This window comes from Haemaphysalis longicornis, unplaced genomic scaffold (assembly GCF_048455015.1).
Source record: "Haemaphysalis longicornis isolate Haplotype H1 unplaced genomic scaffold, Haemaphysalis longicornis Haplotype H1 scaffold_3, whole genome shotgun sequence".
Lineage (NCBI taxonomy): Eukaryota > Metazoa > Arthropoda > Arachnida > Ixodida > Ixodidae > Haemaphysalis > Haemaphysalis longicornis.
Window position 1 is genome coordinate 87,183,531 of NW_027526335.1, and position 18,707 is coordinate 87,202,237.

Sequence of the window (18,707 nt, forward strand, 5' to 3'; positions counted from 1 at the left end):
GTTTTAAAGTGGGTTTCTTGAACATGCAATGGGGCCGAAGAGAGCAGAAATGGGGGAGGGGGGGGGGACTGTTTCATGAATTCCAAAAGGAAGGTTTTGACATGTTCAGTGTAGTGGAGACCCACCTCCGTGACGAACAACAAGTGGCTGTTGTTTACTTGGGTACGGGTTCGGCCGCGAGCACAAATGCGGAGCTCTACAAATGCCTACAAAAAGACGCCACAGTACTGGGACTCCGGGCGACCATGAGATCCTCATACTGGGTGAATTCAACGCCCACTCGGAAGAGCTCGACGGACACGACAGCGAATGATGCAGACTCCTACAACTGACACAAGCCAAGCATTTGGTCATCGCGAACCTATTCGAAATGTGTACAGGGTGGGTGACGTGGACGGTGCGGAATCTCGCGACAACTATAGATTACGGCCTTGTGTCCATGCGGTTGCTATAGAGGAGTTGAGGGAAATGAAAATCGACGAGGACGCGGGAGGGCCATGGGTAGTGATCACAACAGACTGCGCCTCCGTTTCGGGGGCGCCCGACACCGACATCCTGGGCGACGGTGGGAAATCCCAAGAGATTGGTCTGACAGCGAGTTGCAAGTTATAGCGTACTGCCTGGAGGAAGGCTACCAGGGCGGAGGTCGCTATGATGAGGTTGCTTCAGCCATGGCAGCGGAGCTGAAAAAGTGCCCGCCCAGGCCGAAACCGAGTGGCACTAAACTTTGGCGGATCAAAGAAGTACAGCCCGCCATCCGGAGGGGCCAGACATCAAGCCGCATGCATAGAGGCATGGTAAATAACGGCGACCCCGAGGTCGGGCGGATGGCCTGGGAGGCCTACCTCCAGTGCAAAGCCGAAGTGGCGAAACTGGTGCAAGACCACGTCCACCACTTGGGCCATAACTTCATGGCGCAACTGCAAACAGCGGGACTGGATGCTTTACGTCGCTTCTGGCACAAGGTAAAGAGGACCCGCATAGCGTCCAGGCTCTGCGGCTATCCCCTGGGCGGCAGGAGGCGGAGGGTAAAGATTGTCTCCCGATACTAATGGAATATGGGCCCGGAATGGACAAGAACCATATGCGGGACTGGAAGCAGCGCCAGAGTTACCCCCCGGTACGGGAGGCCCGAAACAGGGGTCGGCGGACTTGCGACAGCCGATCACTGTGGAGGAACTACAGTGGGCCATCAAGCCAGGACAGGAGGACAGCGAGAGGCTTCGATGGTTTACCATGTAGCTGCTGCAGCTGCTGGGCACAAAAATGTTGGGACTGTTGGCGGAGGCCCTGCCGGCCATTCTAGAATCTGGAAGTATATACCCCCCCCCCCAGTTGGTGTGTCAGTAGGGTGAAATCACTGTACAAAGTGGCGGGGGACAAACGGGACCCTGCTAACTACAGGTCCATCAGCATTACGCCGGTACTATGCAGGGTGACCACGCAGATCTTTGACGCTGACTGCAGCCATGGGAAGAAATGGAGGGCATACTGCAGGGTGTCTCCAAAATGGTTTTAAGAGGGACCAAAGAATAGAGGACAACCTGTTTGTGCTGACACAGTGTTTGGAGATGGCGATACAAGAAGGCAGACCCTTTCTGGCGGCATTCCTGGACCTATCGAAGTCGTACGACAGCGTGGACAGGCCAATTCTTAAGCATGCAGCGCCTCCGGGTACTACTGAACACCTGTAGGGCGGAGTCCGCTAGGTTGGGTCTATCGTTCAACCAGCGGAAATGCGCGATTGTAACCTAGCTGGGAGACACACGCGCCGGAGCAGGAGGTGACGATCCAAGGCATCCCCATCACCACCTAGAATGAGGTTAAATACCTGGGCGTCACCCTCACGGCCGGGCTTTATTATCTGGAAGGCTACGAGAGCACCTTGAGGATGAAGGCCGTGCGTGGCCCGGGATTGATGACCCACCAGGCACTGTGGTCCTTCAACCACTTCGAGCTACTCCGCGCGTGATGGTACCGGACCTTACATGCGCCAACGCTGTGATGTGTGTGTCAGCAGGGACCAGGGAGGCATTGGAACGGCGACAGCGACATGCTCAAAGGATGGCGTTGGGAGCACATCGAATGGTCGCGATTGAGGGTGTCCAGGGAAAAGTGGGGTGGTCCTCGTTCGAGGCCACCCAAGTCAACCCCGACTTATACTCCTGTTAAACGTGCCTATTTAAGTGCAGTTACACAAAGTGCACTCGGCTAAAACGTCATTCGGGAGCAGCTAAGTGGCAAACGCGAATAACACTTTACAAGGAACGCACTTTAAGCTGAGTGTGGTCCCCAAACACACTTTACCGGGGCCAGCTCGCCGAGTGAGTAATCTCGGGAACAGAAGTCCGAAAATCGGAAAAATTACCATAAAACCGCGAGCGTTTGGATGATAATAAGTAACGTTAAAAGTTAATTATAGATGTATTGCTTATTTACTTTTACAAAAATTGAAGCAGCGGCGAAAAATAACAAGATAACCTCTCTCTCAACAACGTGCCGCGCCTGGTGGGTGTTTTGCTCCATGGCAGCCGCTCTCTGCCGCGTTCTCGTAGGTGGTTTCTTGTGGCCCTGTGCTTGTGTTCCTGCTTCAGCCTATTTCTGTTGTATTCAACGCTTTCAGATAATTTCCTCCAAACAATAATGCTGCTGTCATTCACTGCGCAGTGAATAACAGTGAAGATATCAGCGCTGGTGTTCAGTCGCCGTCCCGACTGTCGGGTTGCACACGTTATATTCTGTGAGTTTTTAAACTTTTTCCCATCGAAAACCATTGCAAAGTCTTCTATAAAAAATACCTATGTGTAATGAGGCGACAAACTACTTGTGCAAGTTGATGAAAAAACGGCAATCATCGGAGCGCTGTATCTCCGGAACGACACCACTGGGCGCCGCCATCTTGGTGTGGTGAAGATTAGAAAACATGGCCGCCGGGCTTCTTTCTCCGTGCCGCCGGGCAGTAGTATTAATAGGGTTGCCACCTTTACCCGTAAAAAAAAAACAGTCCTTCGGGGGGGGAGGCAGGGGGGGGGCGTGCTACAGTCAAACCCGTTTATAGCGAATTGCAATAATCACCACGATTAGTTCGATATATCCAATAGTTCGATATAGCTGAACCCGCCTATAACGAACTTATCGTTACTAGTTCGCAATCCGAAAACCCCCCTCCCCCTCCCGAAATCCACCATCCCCGCACGCAGACACGAACACAGTTAAGTAGCCGTTACCATACCAAAAAAAAAAAATCGTTTATTGCAAGTAATAAAGCTACTGTCCGCCTGAACTGCCTACTTTGCAAGGAAAAAAGCGGTGATTTTTTATTTCACTTTCGTTTTGGCAGCTTCAATTAGCATAGCATTCTCTACACGAAACATTATTTGCACCAGTTCGAGTCCGCGTCCTCCAAAATCTAAGAAACATTGGCGGAGCACATTGACTGCCGAAAGCGCTTCAATATCAGCGTCGGACGGCTTTCACTGGCGACATCATCGGGAATGTGGGGGAGCTCTTCCCACAGTTCACCGATGTTGCTGTCTTGGTCTGGACTCGCTGACTGCGCGGGTTCCGTCGAGAGTCCCGCGTGCCGGAAACAGTTACGGAAAGTGTCGGGCGTCATGTCGCCCCGTGCGAGGCGCAACTCTTTCTCCGTGGTCACGGCCAATCCACATCTCAATCGCCGCTCCGAGGCCATGCATTTCGGCTGTTATTCTAGGAGCGCAGAGTTCGATATATCGGATGTGAACTTCGTTATAAAGAATATGTTTCCCATGTGTTTCCGTAACTGAATTATTTTTGTTCGATATATAGCGTAATTCGCTCTACACGGGTTCGTTATAGCCGGGTTTGACTGTATATAGAAGGTTGAACTTGTGTTAAAAAACAGACGTCACGTTTATTTTTTTGACATACAATGTCATATATTGTAGTGTTTTCCTACAGAGAAATCCACATAACGTTAGTAGTCAAAGTGATTGAGATTTAGGTTATTGCTCTGAATGTGCTGCAGTGAAAAGTAACCGCCCTTGCTGACTGCGCAGGCGGCATTTCATGGTGTTATTCCTGCCTTTGGTCCCCTTCCACCTGAGGAATTGCGCTCGGCCACATAATTTCTCGGCTCATGTGTCTTTGCAGAGCTTGTCGACATATATTTATCGTGGTGGTGGCTGTATTGACGCTTACAAAAGGGGAAAAAAAAAGAAATAGCGGCTGCACAAAGGCCAAAAAACCGGCCATTGTCGGACGGTTTTAGGTACAGACCGGCGACCGGCCCGTGGTCTAAAAAACTGGTCTGGCCAGTCCAAAACCGGCCAGGTGGCAACCCTAAGTATTAACTCTATGCGCCGGGTGAAGCAGTCGCTCGTGTTTCACACAGAGTGCTCTTCGCCGATTTCTACCGCTGTTTTGGTTATGGGGAGTGGCTGGGTTTACATTTAGTCGTTTGATCTGTTGCGGGAAGTTGCGCGACTCGAAAGACGGGAGTTCATCAAAAAAATTCCCGCGCCTTCCCGCGAGGGGAACACGAGTAAATGCAGAGCATTGGGGCCTCAGTACTGGTTGAAGGCAGTGTTGCTTCCATCGCTGCTTCCGTGATGCTGGAGTAGCAGACACGAGTAAACGTGGGAGAGAGCGCGCATGCGCAAGCAGCGCGCGCCCTTCCACGCCCCACCGCGCTGCTATCACGCACCTGTTACGCCGAGACCGCGACGGAGCGAACGGGCTGACTACGACGCATGCGCGCGCCAGCTGCTGTTGAGAAAGAGGAGGGAAGGAGGAGAGGGGCACCTGCTGCGGACGCGGAGCTGTGGACGCCGTCCGACGCAGGAAGAGGCGAGGCTAAGAAATGCTCTGCATTTAAAACTGCGTTGGACCCGCGGATTCGCCGTGTTTCGGCCTTGAGTGTGAGGAGCGGTGCGTGCTTGAAGTGGAATTTCGGACTCGTTGCGGTGTTATAAAACGCTGAGTTATTGCTGCCTTTGACAGCGAGCTTGCGAGCTGCGGGAATAGGACGATCGACACTGCAGAAGTGGCGGCTCAGGCTACATCGCCGCAAAATGTTCAAGCATGCTTGAACATCCCGTTATCGGACACTGCAGTGTCCGATAACGGGACGGGATCTTATTGCACGCTAGTATTAAAGGTTCATCTATCTGATGTGAAATTTAATGCCAAAAGGGAGTTGGCTAAACATGCAACTTTACTCAAATTACGATCGTTGTGAACGTGCACCGAATTGAAATGGAGGGTCTGGTGGGGTACGACGACTGTCACCTCGCTGTGCGCAACTTTTGCCGTGGCACTACACTTGTTCGTAAAGCCCAGTCTGGGAATGCACAAATAATAATTCAGGCATTCACATAATAGTAAAAATGCCTTACAATTGTTCAGTTTTTCAATTCGATATTCTCAACGGCGCTCCCCGCTATCCATATAGAGCCTAAGAATTTAAAAATGGGTTGTAAAGATGTAGTGCAGTTCGTACCTTTTGATACTCTGGTAGAAAAACTCTATCAAAAGGCTGATGACGTTCAAAACCGATAAGGAAGTGCACCCCCCCTGAGTTGCCAAAAATTTGATTTTTCATGAGGCTCCTAAGGTGACAAACAAATGTCGTTCTTCTGCTCCAAAATCGAGATTTCGCTGCTTGGAAAATTGCTCCCAAATTTGGTTCAGCTATCTCACCCCTGCTTGGGAAGCCCGAGTGCACTCGGCGGAAGTGCACATAAATAGGCACGTTTGACAGGGGTATAACAGATCCAAAATGACCTAATGAGCCGGGCGAAGACGGGAGCAGAAGCTGCTGGAGCTCTGAACAAAGGGTTCCACCTGTGATTCTCCCATCTTGTCCCTCCTTCCCCCTTTCCTCCATTAGTCTCATTCCTGTGTTAGTTGGTGTTTTAGCGTGCTTTTTGTATATGTATATTAACTTCTTTTTTCGCTAGGCCACAGTGCATGCCTTTTCTTCCCATGGAGGAAGAAAAATTTCTTCCCTCCATGCCACACAGTCTGTGTGAGTGTGAAAGCCACACTAGAAGTCGCTCGATAGAAAGGGAAGTACCTCGGAGGTCAAGTCAAGTACCTCGGAGTTAGCTTGTGCAGCGGCCGTGGACTTGTTCGGCCTTCACGAAGATAGAGTAGGGAAAACTGCCCTTAGAGCCCAATGCATATATTGCGACGCAGGTGCCTATGGGGGTGTAACCGCTTTGTAATGATCAGGGACTTGTGGAAACTGGTTCATGTGCCTGCTCTGACATTTGCAAACGCGGTGGTGTGCCTGTCGGCGAGAGGCCGTGACGTACTTGAGAGGCGACAGCGAGAAGTCGGCTGAATAGCCGTCGGATGTCACGGTAGGGTGGCTAACGAAGCAATCCAAGGTGACCAAGGCTGGTCCAGTTTTGCTTCTCGGGAGGCCTCAAGCAAGCTGGCTTTCTACAACCGAGGAGAGTCTTTGAATACTTGTCGGCAACCTGTCTTCGCACGCAGTGGACTCGGCGGATATACCACCTGGAGCAAAAGTTCGGTCTCACAGAAGACCCCATTCGGGTGCATTCAGTCGGAGCATACGCCCAGGCAGTACAACAAAGAGTCCGAGAAGTGGAAGACGCAGCATGGCAGCTAGCACTGACCGATAAAGAGACTCTGTCCTTCTACGGCCAGCACAAGAACTCTATCAAAGCGGTCCGCCTGTACGATAACAGCGTCAGGAGTGCCCTTCTCTTCGAGGCCAGAGCAGGGGCACTACGCACTCTGACGCGGCAACAGGTGTACGATGAGACAGTGACGTGTGTGTTGTGCCGCGCTTGTGGGAACTCCGACGAAACAATTGAACATCTGCTGAGTGCGACGCGCTAGGAGAGCCTGTGTCTCAGACAGCGCTGGCAGTAGCGCTGGGCTGTGGCAGACTGTGGCAGTATCCCGGACTAAGCGACGCCTTGAACAGTGGAGGGCAGCATGCAGCACTGCAAAGCACAGTGAGAGATCGGGGCGTTGAGGGCGCAGAGCCAGCCACTCTTTCTGGACTCTTACTGGACCTCTGTGTAGTTGTGAATTTTGTTTTTCTTGTTTCTTTTTTTGCCAGGCCGTCACTGTAACGGCCACCCGTTTCAAAGGGAAAGGCACCACTGCATCATCATCATCAACAGCCCCACCCATCCATCCATTTATCCATCGTCGTTGTGCCAGTTGTGCGCGTTTGTTGCTTGTTGCACCTGTCGACTGCACGTGCGGCGCTCAGACTGTTCGCCAGTCAGGTTGTGTGGCTGGTTGTCTATTTGTCTCAAAAAGGCAACAGCAGCGTGTCAAAAGTAATCCTAGTGTCCTCGCTGTAATACCAGGATCTGCCATAGAATTTTAAATGGCAAAGTCCAAGCGGTTTAATTCGGACCTCGAAGGTTGTCGAGTATTGTTGCGGATGAGCGCGGGCGATGTCGAAGGCACAGTTCACAACGTTTCTGCAGACAGCGCCCGACTGTCACTGATCGATAGTGAGTTCGTCCCAATTATTGTTGCCCTTTAGGTGTATTTTCAACTTTGTTTTGCACGCTCCAGCTTACGTTTAACGCGATAACGACGCTGGCGTCCGTCATGATCGGCGTGGAGTTTCAAGAAGACGCGGTTTTACCTGTTTTACCTCGTGCTGAAAAACAAGCGTTCCGACAAAACGTTCCGAGTAGCCACGATAAGCGCCGCGTCCCAGCTTTCGAGACGTGGTTTTCTGATCGCTTCTTCTGGCTTTTGCCATTGTCAGCTATAGTCGCTCAAAACCAGCAGGTGTGAAGTTTATAACGTGGTGACAACAGCACATTGTTCACCAGCTCTATTGTTCCCTGTTTCAGCCACCGACCTCGACTCCGGGGTGTCAATACCTGGCATTCTCCACTTCTATAGCAACGACATCGCGTCATGTGAGTGATAGCATACATCCAATGCGTTATGTCGTGAAACTTATGTTTTGGTTATTGGGACAGCCCTGGTGTAAACCACACAAGGGCCGTCCTTTTACGTTTTGCCGTCTTAATTACTTTTTATCATCTCACCTTGCAGGTGTGGTCCTAGACAATACGTCTCGCAAGAAGCACGACCTCGTCAAAGAGTAAGCACAACTTCCAAAACTTTCTCTTCTACTAAGCATTCGTATATGTTAAAAGTACAAAATGAAAGCAAAGCACTGCAAACAATTGAAGAACGCAGGACTGCGCTTGCATTATTGTTCTTTCCCATGTGGTGTTTGTGCAATGCAGTTGTTTTTTCCTTTGGTTGAACAACTAGCGCAAGAGTGAGCCGTTTTGTGAATACAATTTATGCAAAACTATACTTCATTTTCAATAATGAGGTAAAATTTCCTGTGGTGAACTAGTTGGGCAATATTCGTAGTTCACTTTGGCTGACAACCTTGGCTCTCAGTGATCAAGAGTATCACTGATCAGTTACACCAATGTGCCCGAGAGCTTCATAATCGGGCCTCGAATCTGAAGTGGTTGCTAAAACGAAGGGCACTTTCTTGCAATGCCCGCAAAAGTTACCGAGGGTAGCAATTCTCTGTGGACATTATTTTGGACTTGTAGGATTGAATTGATACGGATGGTTTTTGCTTGAAGGTTTGCTGAGCTTGCAACCTTTAGCTGTGCTACCAAGTGACGAAGGTACTCATACGGTCAGAGCAGGTTGCACAGTTTAGTCAATCAACAAATCAGCAGTACATGCTCTCCGGCTGGTGCATGCAACATTCCACCCATTTTTGCACTACATCAGAGCACTGAATTGTGTGTGATGCTTTTGTGAAGACTGTCTGGCCAACTTTCCGACCATTTCTAGTGTTGTCAGAGATACTTTGGTGCCACTTATCCAGTACAGTATAGCCCAGTTACTGCGAACCCGGTTTTAACAAAATTGCAGCTATAACGAACAAATCTTCGTTTCCCGTTACCATTTGTATACATAAATTTTGTGTCCAGATATTGCGAAAAGCGGATATAACGAACTGATTTCAGTTTCCCGATGTGTTCGTTATAAGTGGGCTCGACTGTACTTGAGGAAACCATGTTAACTAGATACAAGTTACATTCCCCTACGAGAAATTGCCATGCCATAATAGCTATTATAATTTTAGCACAAGCGTCAAACAGTTAAGCTAGATAATAAAAAGAACGAAATAAACAGTTTTGGCCAATCAGCCGCGTTCTCGTGCTGCCCCATGGCATCACAAGGGCTCGTTTATTTGATTGGCGGTCGCCTACGAAAGCCACCACACATAAACATAATTGTGTGGTTGTAATTATGCTCCTGGTTCCATCTGATCGTACCTGGAATGAATGCGCTGATTACCCGCCGCGGTGGCTAAGGCGTTGCGCTGCTGAGCACGAGGTCGCGGGTTTGATTCCCGGCCGCAGCGGCTGCTTTTCTGATGGAGGCGAAAAGCAAAAACGCCCGTGTGTTAGAGATTTCGGCGCACGTTAAAGATCCCCAGGTGGTCAAAATTAATCCGGAGCCCTCCACTACGGCGCGCCTCATCGCCTGCGTTGTGTCGGCGCGTTAAACCCTACAATCAATCATCGAATGCGCTGATTACTCTGTTTTTCGTACCAGTCCCATGACATCATGACTAATGTGTCGTGTAGCATGAAATTTGAAAAGTTTTTCACTGTTGGTGACTTTTATGTGCATAAGAATGTCTGTTGGAGCCAAAATTAAGTTGTGTGGGATGTCAAAAGATAGTTGCCAAACAAAATAGGATGCCTGTTGTCATGGATAGGGAAGGAAAATATGGAGAATAATGGTTAGGTGTAGTCCCATTCTCTCTACGGTTTCCTCTGGTCGATTTGACTGGGGTTTTAGTTCGATGTTATCCGCTAATAGGTTCAAATTTATAAGCCTTGTTAGAGAATAAAGTGGCATATTTTTTGTTGTTTATTTTCTGCTGAGTTTGACCAGTCTACTGAACAAAAGTCAACTGTACTTTTTTTTTTTTTACTGGTTGAGTTTGGAAGCACTCAACCCTATACAATGAACGCAACCATTTCAGTGAGCCTGTGAAATCTAAATTGTGATGTACAGTGCAGAGTTATAGTCTCCATACTCCGTAGTGAAGTTTGCCGTGAAATGCCAATATGTAGCATTTTATGTTCAATTCAAGCTTGCCAAGTTGCCTTGTTTCAGTGGCAATGAAAAGAAATTGGTTTGGTGTGTCATTTTAAGTAACGCCGCCAACGTCGGCGCATTCCCTGAAAATGCTTTTTTGTTCGCTCGGTTTCAGCGAGGAAGGACCACGCCTGCTGCGTGTGCGCCCTATGCCCGCCCACCTGGAGCGGCTCAATGCGTCCATCAACAGCTGCGAGTTCATCTGCCATCGCTCGGAGGGCGACGAGTCAGAGGAGCTCAAGAAGGGCATCATAGAGCGTACGTTGCCTTGTTAGCCATGGCTTGGCTCAGTTCTGGCTCTTTAAAACTGCAGTGTGTGTGGGGGTGAGGGGGGAAGAGGCATATTTCTATATTTGTGAAGGTCGTTACAGGGGGGGGAACAAAACATTGAAATAACACACAGTCATGAACAAAACACTGCAAAATAGCTAGGGAACAAAATACTGCAATAGCGCACAGTCATGAACAGATTTGGGACGACGCAGTATTTCTAAAAAAGCATATCCATAGCTAATTCGAGTTGTTGTTCACCCGAGCACTACACAACATCATTTGGTAGTTCATTCCGTATTTAGATGACATCCGAAAAAAAAGAATACCGATACGCGTCACTATGCATATTAACAGTTCGAATCGCTCTGTTGTGATTTTTCCGGGAACCAAGTTTTGGAGGCACTTTTGCATAGTGTTCCTTATCTAGTTTTAATGCTCCATACGATATCTGGAAAAGAAATTTCAGCCGTTGCTTTGTTCTTCAGCTTTCCAGCGGTTCCAACCTGCACTGCTGAAGCATATCTGTAACCGAGTCTGTGCAGCGATACCTAGAACATATAAAACGTATATTTTCTGCAGGGCTATTGTCAAGGATGTGATTGCTGTACCAAGAGGCGTATCCCGCCACATTTCAAGGGGTTAGGTTTTGGAGTTGCCTACATACCTACGAAATTCGACATGGTCTTCTTTATCAGGATGTTTTACTTCCTCAAGGAGAGAGCCAAGCGAAGAGATCTGGCTCTTCGAGTTTTAAAAGATGCAGAATGCTGAGGTGCGGAAGATCTGGAAGCACATGCTGCTGTGGTGGCTGTTGCTTGAGAAGTGCCTGACCAGGTTACGTGATCACGGACAGCCCTTGGTTAGCTTTTTTCCTGAGTGAGCCAAAACCGAAGAATGAACAGCGTGCGTCCTATCTTAGGTCACACCAGATCCAAAAGGGAGCTTCGGCCTTGGGTAAAGATAAGGTTAACGGTGTCAAGCCAGTTGCCAAAAATGAAAGAAGGCAAGATGGTTGCAGCACTGACAAAGAAAGGGAAGCTTTCGTTTGCGACTACAGGATATGCGGGCAAGAGCCGTGAAAAATGCTTGTTCTGCTTTCTCGCCTCTGGCTTCAATCTGCCGGGCAGCCTTTTTTTTTTTTTTTTTTTTTAGAGTACAATTCCTGTTTTTAAAGGCAGCCGACTACCAACTTTAGTCCTAGGCACTTCAAGTTCGCCTACTCCAGTTGTCTTGGTGCAGCTCCTAGGGGTTGTTATGGCTAGGTCTGTCCTCCCTTGTGCCATGAAGGCACATGCTTTGCTGGTGGAGGTTTCCTTCCAAGATTCTAAAAACCAAAAAAGACAATGAAGATTTGGTCATTGCCTATTGTGGAGGGGCTGCCTACCTGTGAGAAGTAGCTTTTTTTTTTTTTTTTTTTAAGTGCAGATAACTTTAGGGGCCAGCTTTGTCGTCATAGCTTGCTCGCTGGACCCAAGTAGAGTCACATGGTGTTCTGTTGTCGCGGCATAACCCAGAGGCTTCGAAAGCCAAGGGGTTTATACAGTCATAAGCGTTAGAAACTTGTGAACCGCTGGCGCTTATCATACATTTTCCCGTTGTTTAGTACAAGGAAAACTGCAGGTACGTTTGAGGCAAAATATACGTAATTAATCGGCAACGCCCGCGTTCATTTAATTAGGAACGCTTGTTGGGTTGGTTTTTAAAATGATTGTAAGAGAAAAAAAAGTGGCAGTGCAGCACTGGCACGTGCGAAAGGAAAAGCGAGCACAAAAAGAACAGAACTCCCTCTGGCGCAGTTTCAGGCAGGGGGCGCGCGCGAGCTCTGTGAAGGCAGGAAATTTGAAATGTGTTGGGTGGTAGCAGTGAGCGAATAACGGTGCTATAGCCCATTGTGGTGAGTCACTGCTCTGCACTTCGACAGCTTTCACATTGAGTGGAATGGCTGTGATTTTTTTTGTTCTTCCGTATTACCATACTTTGCTTTGGCGTGCGACTACTTGAGGTGTGAATTTTCACTGGGTGATGAAACCTTGAACTCGCAAGTCGCCGGCTTTAAAATTTTCGATCATCGTGTCTTTCTTCTACATTGAGTTCTTTCTGCAACTTCTGTCCCAAAAGAAGAATGAGTCAAGGAAAGGCCTTGAATGTTGTGCAAGTAGAATTTGGAAAGCTGCGAGCACGTGTTGTTCGCGAGGAAATTCCAAATGAATGCAGGATTGATTTTTTAGTGGTCAGAGTTGGGAAGGGTCACTGGCATTGGTGTAAACGAAATTTGGCAGAGAGACAAAGCTGATGCTGTGACTAGCTGCCATTTCACATCGCGGGGCTGAATGTGACTGGATCTTTAGCATGGTTGAGAAGACATTTCAGCCTTCACTCTTTAACTATACCCTTGGAGACTTTCTTGAAGTGAAGGGTTGCCAATCCAGGCATTGTTCTGAGCCGACATATTCCAACAAGTTTCTGAATTTGGCCAAATCTGTGATGGCAGAGCCTTTTCAGAAGGCTTGCCCCCCCTGTCACTTCCAGGGTCAGAAGTCCAAACAGTTTTCTTAACACAGTTGGCACTTTCTGGTTATGTAACAGAGTAATCACTTCAAAATAAACTGATGAACCCTGCACCCCCTCCCCTCTTTTCTAGCATTATTCAGGCTAATTTCTAAATTTCTGGGTTCGCAGAAAAAAGAAAAGAAAAGCTACCGGACTTTTATGTTGTTGGGTTAACAGGTATGCAGTAGTCTCTTAGCCCGTAGATGTCCGTCCCTGTTTTGATGCCCGGGTAATCACAAGAATACAGAATACTGAGTGTCAAAATGGATAACATGCTCTTGTGAAAGTTCCACTTCCACTTGTTTGTACTTGTCCTAAACTGACGTTGCGTACCTTCATTTCAGTTATGGGTTCTCCAGACATGCTGCCAAAGCTCCAGCGACCTCTTCCGGCAGAGTTTGAGGTCATCGACCAAGTTAACGATCGATTCCAAAAGGCGGTATGTGCACTTCAATATCGTCGCTTGTTCTTCTTCACATATTTGGGCTATAGGGTGTATGCACTGGCTGCTAGGCCACACGGCGGCGCTACTTGCCGCGTTGCCAAGACTCCATGTTTATGGCTTGTCATTTGCTGCTTTCCACGGGTTGTGTTCTTGAGCCAATATTCCCTGCCGTGTACACAGTGAATTATGTTAATTTAGGCTGCATTTACGTATGTTTCCAGACTGCTGCAAAGTCCTGCTTGTGGTGTGTCACAGGCGCAAGAGCACTGCGTCCACCCTGTCCACTTACCTTTCTCTATCACTGCCAGGCAAACCCTTTGCGTGCACCAGTGATTTTATCAAGGTCCGGGAGACTGGGGGAGTGAGGCTGACCAATGGACTGCATGTTTCTTTATTCCAAGCGAGGACACGGCATTGTCTCCATCTTTTTTCTGGCACAAAGCAGCTCTCATGTGACGCCAGCTCTGGTATGCTAGTGAATAAAGGTATCGCGTGCTACGGCAAGAAATGGGGCCACAACAGCAAAAGAGTGTCAGTTCTTGAGAAGTAAGTTTTGAAGCAATAAGCGTTGGTGGCGGGCTACAATAATGTAAAGACCTTCCGTCACCGGTTATGTTCACTAAATGCAGCCATTGTGCCGCTTGTCACATCGCACGCATTTCACTTCCTCAGAACATTTACTGAAGTGTGCATTCTGCGTTTGCACTTGCAACCTAAATATAAGTGAACACGGCCTCCGATACGGCCCGTCGTACGAAATAAAAACTTCATATTGTTTAGCAGATTTCTGTGGCTGGCAGCAAGCTTCTTGCATGGCCGGAATGCAGTGCAGTGTCCTGCTCACCATTCCTGTGCACATTTCAGCTGTTAAGCGAATTTCAACTACAGTCTAATCCCACTACAACGAAGTCCGCTTCAACGAAATTTCCGCTTCAACGAAATATTTCCAATTCCCCGTCAGCTAGCCATAGAAGTCAATGCAACAAAGTCCTCGCCACAACGAACCATTTGTCTGGCTTGCTTTCGCTTCAACGAAATTTTTGATGATTCGGGCTGGGTTTAAACAATTATGTTCCAATAAAAAAAATAAGCATAGCGCCAGCTATCTGTAACTTTTTATACATTCAGGATGCTTAGTTTCACCGAAAACATGCGCGGTGCGCCCACACTCACCTGAAACAAAAACAAACTCATAGTGGACGCCATTGTTTGATGGTGATAACGATGCGGCGGGACGTCTTTACATGAGGCGCAAGCCAGGTTCGCCAAGCCGGAGCTATAGCCCATCCGTATCCAGTTGAAATCGCGCGAATGTGCTCTGCATCTGGCGCAGCACTATCATGTATGCGTTGTGAGCAGCTGTCCTTGCAGTTTTCCTTCTACAGTTCTTCAAAGTCAAAAGCATAAATAATGTTTTCGTGTTTAGTCTTGAACCCGCGTCATCCTATCTTAGTCGCGTCATCCTGTGAGCGCGCGGTGATAAATGCAAGCGCGCCTGGCTTGCCTGCCAAGGTCAGTTGCTGCTGTGCCTAGTCAGAGGATAAGATAACAACACTGTTCCTGCCACAGGTGAGAGGGGGGCTTCCAACCGCCTAGCAGCTATCTGCAAGTAATCAGCTCGGTGGAAACCGTTTGCCTTGCTGTAGAGCAATATGCTTTGCGCCTGCATTCCTTCATCTCTCCCCTTCTCCTCAGTGTCGCGCTCTTTGCGTGCGGGTAAAAAAATGGATAACCATTGGTATGTTTGTTATCTGAATAAAGACGTTACTGCATGTCCCTCCTTTTTCTAAACGCTGTATTATGCTGCAAATATGCGGAAATATACAGGGCTATTTTTCTTGCCCTTCCGTGCTGTGTTGGGGCAGATTTCGCCTCAGCGAATTTTCGCTTTAACGAAATTTTTTGCACGTCCCGTCAATTTCGTTGTAGCGGGATTCGACTGTATGCATAGCCAAAGGGTCTGAGAAATCAGGATGTGTTATTGCTGTTAACACCACTCAAAAGCATCCAGACTAGAGCAATACACCATTATTGTTCGCTGTCAGCACCACAAGCATGGAGGCCTTGCATTATGCCACTGTAGTACTACTGCCAAAGTAGCATGAGAAAACTGCCACACAGCATAGACTTAGTGGTTTCCGTTGGCTGATTTCAGTGCATGCCATCAGAAATGTCGGAGGGGAGCCTACCTTTCGAAGTTGCGCTTTGGGTCTTTGTGGCCGAAAAACGGTCAAAACATCATTTCCTGAAAAATGGCATTTTCGGCATCCATGACTATTTTTCTATCAGTCTGCAAATTTCCCCATCAAAAAGCAGCATATTTTATTGTAGGCATCCATGACTATTTTTCTATCAGTCTGCAAATTTCCCCATCAAAAAGCAGCATATTTTATTGTAAATAGCGTTTTACAGTGCATTCTATAGCTGAGTTCGCACAGAATTCGATGGTGAAACAGCACTTTTTCTTAACGCGAAGGTAGCATTTCGCCCTTGGATATCTTGGCACCCAGGGTAGATACTACTGTACTTCTTTTTTATTCTGATACCTAACTGTGTGGAGAATACAATGTTGGAAACAAATTTGTCAAATAGAGGCTTTGTAAAGTTATTCTGTTCAACTGACACCACCTGTGAGCCGTTTCTGGCAGAGCGCGGGAGGAGTAAAGTTCAGTGTGTTGTAAAATGACCACAAATAGCTAAATCAAAAAGTTCTTCCAATGTTTTATTCTTTAGTCATTTGTTTGCCTAGCCATGGGGTAATCACCATTCTGTATGGAGTGGTTATTTTTTTAATTGTGACCCAAAATAATGGCTGTTAATCGTGAATTATCTAAAAAAATAATAAGCTTGCAAAAAGTCTAATTGAAGATTTGAAATCAGCACAAAAAGCTCTATAATGCTGCGCAGTTTCATGAAAATTGGGTAGTAAATAAAAAAATAGCTCTAAGACCAGTCCGCCCCTTTAAACAACGACATACCATAAAGCTGGTTCGGACGTTCAAGTGAAAAAAAGTGGTGAATCATCGATGCCTGAGTACGGTAGTGCTGGCGCTTCTTGGGCAGCACTAGCTGCCTAGTTTTCTCTTCACTTACCGATTTCTCTTCCAGATGGCAGCCATAAAGGCTGCACGCTCCATATCCGTTGGATTTGAGGGCACCAAAATCAGTCGACATGGCTCCATTTCTGTGCTGGCGGTGAGTTCCACATCCAAGTTTTCGCACTCCAGTCTCTGCTGTCTTAAAGGGACACTGAAGGGATATGTAAACATTGCGGGATTACTAGCGCAAATTGTAGTCCGGAGTCCCCAGGCCATGTTTCGACCACTCTAGACGCGTTTACGCGATTTTATTTAGTAGAAAAACTAATTCGAAAATGCTGTCCTCCTCTCTTTACGCTCGCCCATTTTCTGTGGCGTTTTCGTGTGACGTCAGGAGGGGATGAGCTGGCAATTGGCTGCGGCGCTACTGCACGGCTCCCCGGCCATCGCCCCGGCCAACAGAGTCAGTCGGCCCAGTGTTTCGTCCGCCGGCCGCCGGCGGGTCGTCGCAGTCCAGGAGGTTAAAAAAAATTGCTTGGTCGCAATTCGTTCGCTTAGTTGAAACGAAGCCAGGACACGTTTGTGAATGGAAGATTGTGCCTTTCTTTACTTGGTTTGTTTGTACACTGTATCTAGCTCCAAGTCAAGGTCGCTTCACACAAGCGCTGCACAAGCGCACATGCGACGCTTCGCTGACTGGTACGCCAGTAGGAAAATATAAGGCCTCTTGAAGGCGGGAGAAGAGTCAGCGAAGTCAATATAGGTACTAAGGAAATAAAATCAACTGATATTTTTACCGTACAGCGTAAAACTAGGGCGCGGGAAGCACTTTTTTGCGCTGGGCGAACAAGCACAGCGGTCAGCAGCACGACTACGCATCTGCGAACGCTTTTCCGTCTACGAAATGCAATTGCAAGACGTGAGCTACTGTGGAAACTCGGGCGACGCTTACTGCACGAGCGCAGTACAACAAATAGTCACCTAAGCTGCTTGAAATGCCAAAACTAAATAAAAATGTAAACCGTTTGTACAATATATACCCTATATTAGCCAGGCCTCCGCATCCCGCTCCGTGGCTCAGTTTTTTTTTTTTGTCTGAGGTGCTAGGTATGTCACCGCGAGTGTTTTGCAAGTCACGAGTTCAAATCCCCGCGGGTACGTGCGTTTTTTTTTTTTTTTTTTTTTTGTAAGTTAACTTTTTTGTTTTCCGCCGACGTTTTCTATATTGAGTTCACCTTTTTTTGGGCCGCAACGTTCATGGCTACACGAACTAGTTCACAAAACGCGCGCAGGCTGGCACTGGCGCGCTAGCGAGTTCTCGTTGGCGTGCTGTTGCCATAAGCACCGACTGCTTGCAGGCAGTGGGCACATGCCAGAATGAACAGACGCTTGGCCTGGTGCGAATACGCTTTTTACGATACAGGCATAAGGGAGGCAAGCTCCAAATATGGGGGAAAAGCGCACAACATTTGGGCGTCTGCGGGTACGCGGAGGGCGTTCGTGCACTGCGTAGGTCTCGGCTAGTGAATGCTACGACTACAAGCCGTCCTGGGAGGCTTATCTTGTGCATTTTACAGCCGACAACATGGCAGAAGCGCGGTACGATGATTACTGAGATATTGAGAATGCCCATCCAACAACGCCATTGGTTATGTTTTACAGAACCGAAACCGAAACTTGTTTGATTGCTAACCTTGGGCATCGTCCAATCACGGCGCCCCTCCTCCCAACGTCACAGCCTTAGTTGGTGCGGCCTCCGCAAACCGCGCATGGTAGTTTTTCTTCTTTCGCGCTTTATAAAATAATTACCGATTTGTCAACCTGATAAACGATGAAAAGTGTGCTAATTTGAGCCAGTCTACGCAGTGCAAGCAAAAACGGGAGCTTGACAAATTCACTTCAGTGTCCCTTTAAAACGGGCTTTTAATCTACCCAGTAGTGGGGACCGCAGCATATGCTTCTGCAGTGCGAATGCCCCGCTGTGGCTCATTCTACATTTTTAAAATTGTGTTAGCATGCTACCTGGCTGATTATATGAGCAATTGAACATGTATACACACAGTTAATGTTCTTTTTTGTTTTGTTTCTTGCTTTCCTTTTTTTGTGTGTGTTTTTATTGAGCGCACGGCAGTCAGTAGCCTGAAAGTAAACTCCAGTTGTGACGAAAAGTTCTTGAATGGGGCGCTAATGACCTGTTGTTTGTGGTTCCTGTAGTTTTTTGCAGCTTTGTGACTTTTTGCAGTGCACGGTGCAAAATTACATTGTCT

General features: G+C 47.8%; 1 protein-coding gene across 1 annotated transcript in view; it reads left to right on the forward strand.

Annotated features, from left to right (window-relative positions):
- Positions 1 to 7,176: 7,176 nt before the first annotated feature.
- The window catches only part of LOC144174780 (piRNA biogenesis protein EXD1-like), a 32,098-nt gene continuing 20,567 nt past the window's right edge, over positions 7,177 to 18,707 (forward strand). The window contains exons 1-6 of the mRNA XM_077703658.1: positions 7,177 to 7,481; positions 7,833 to 7,901; positions 8,041 to 8,089; positions 10,250 to 10,392; positions 13,302 to 13,396; positions 16,511 to 16,597. Coding sequence (XP_077559784.1) covers positions 7,352 to 7,481; positions 7,833 to 7,901; positions 8,041 to 8,089; positions 10,250 to 10,392; positions 13,302 to 13,396; positions 16,511 to 16,597 — 573 coding nt within the window. The 5' untranslated portion in view covers positions 7,177 to 7,351. The remainder of the gene's footprint in view (positions 7,482 to 7,832; positions 7,902 to 8,040; positions 8,090 to 10,249; positions 10,393 to 13,301; positions 13,397 to 16,510; positions 16,598 to 18,707) is intronic.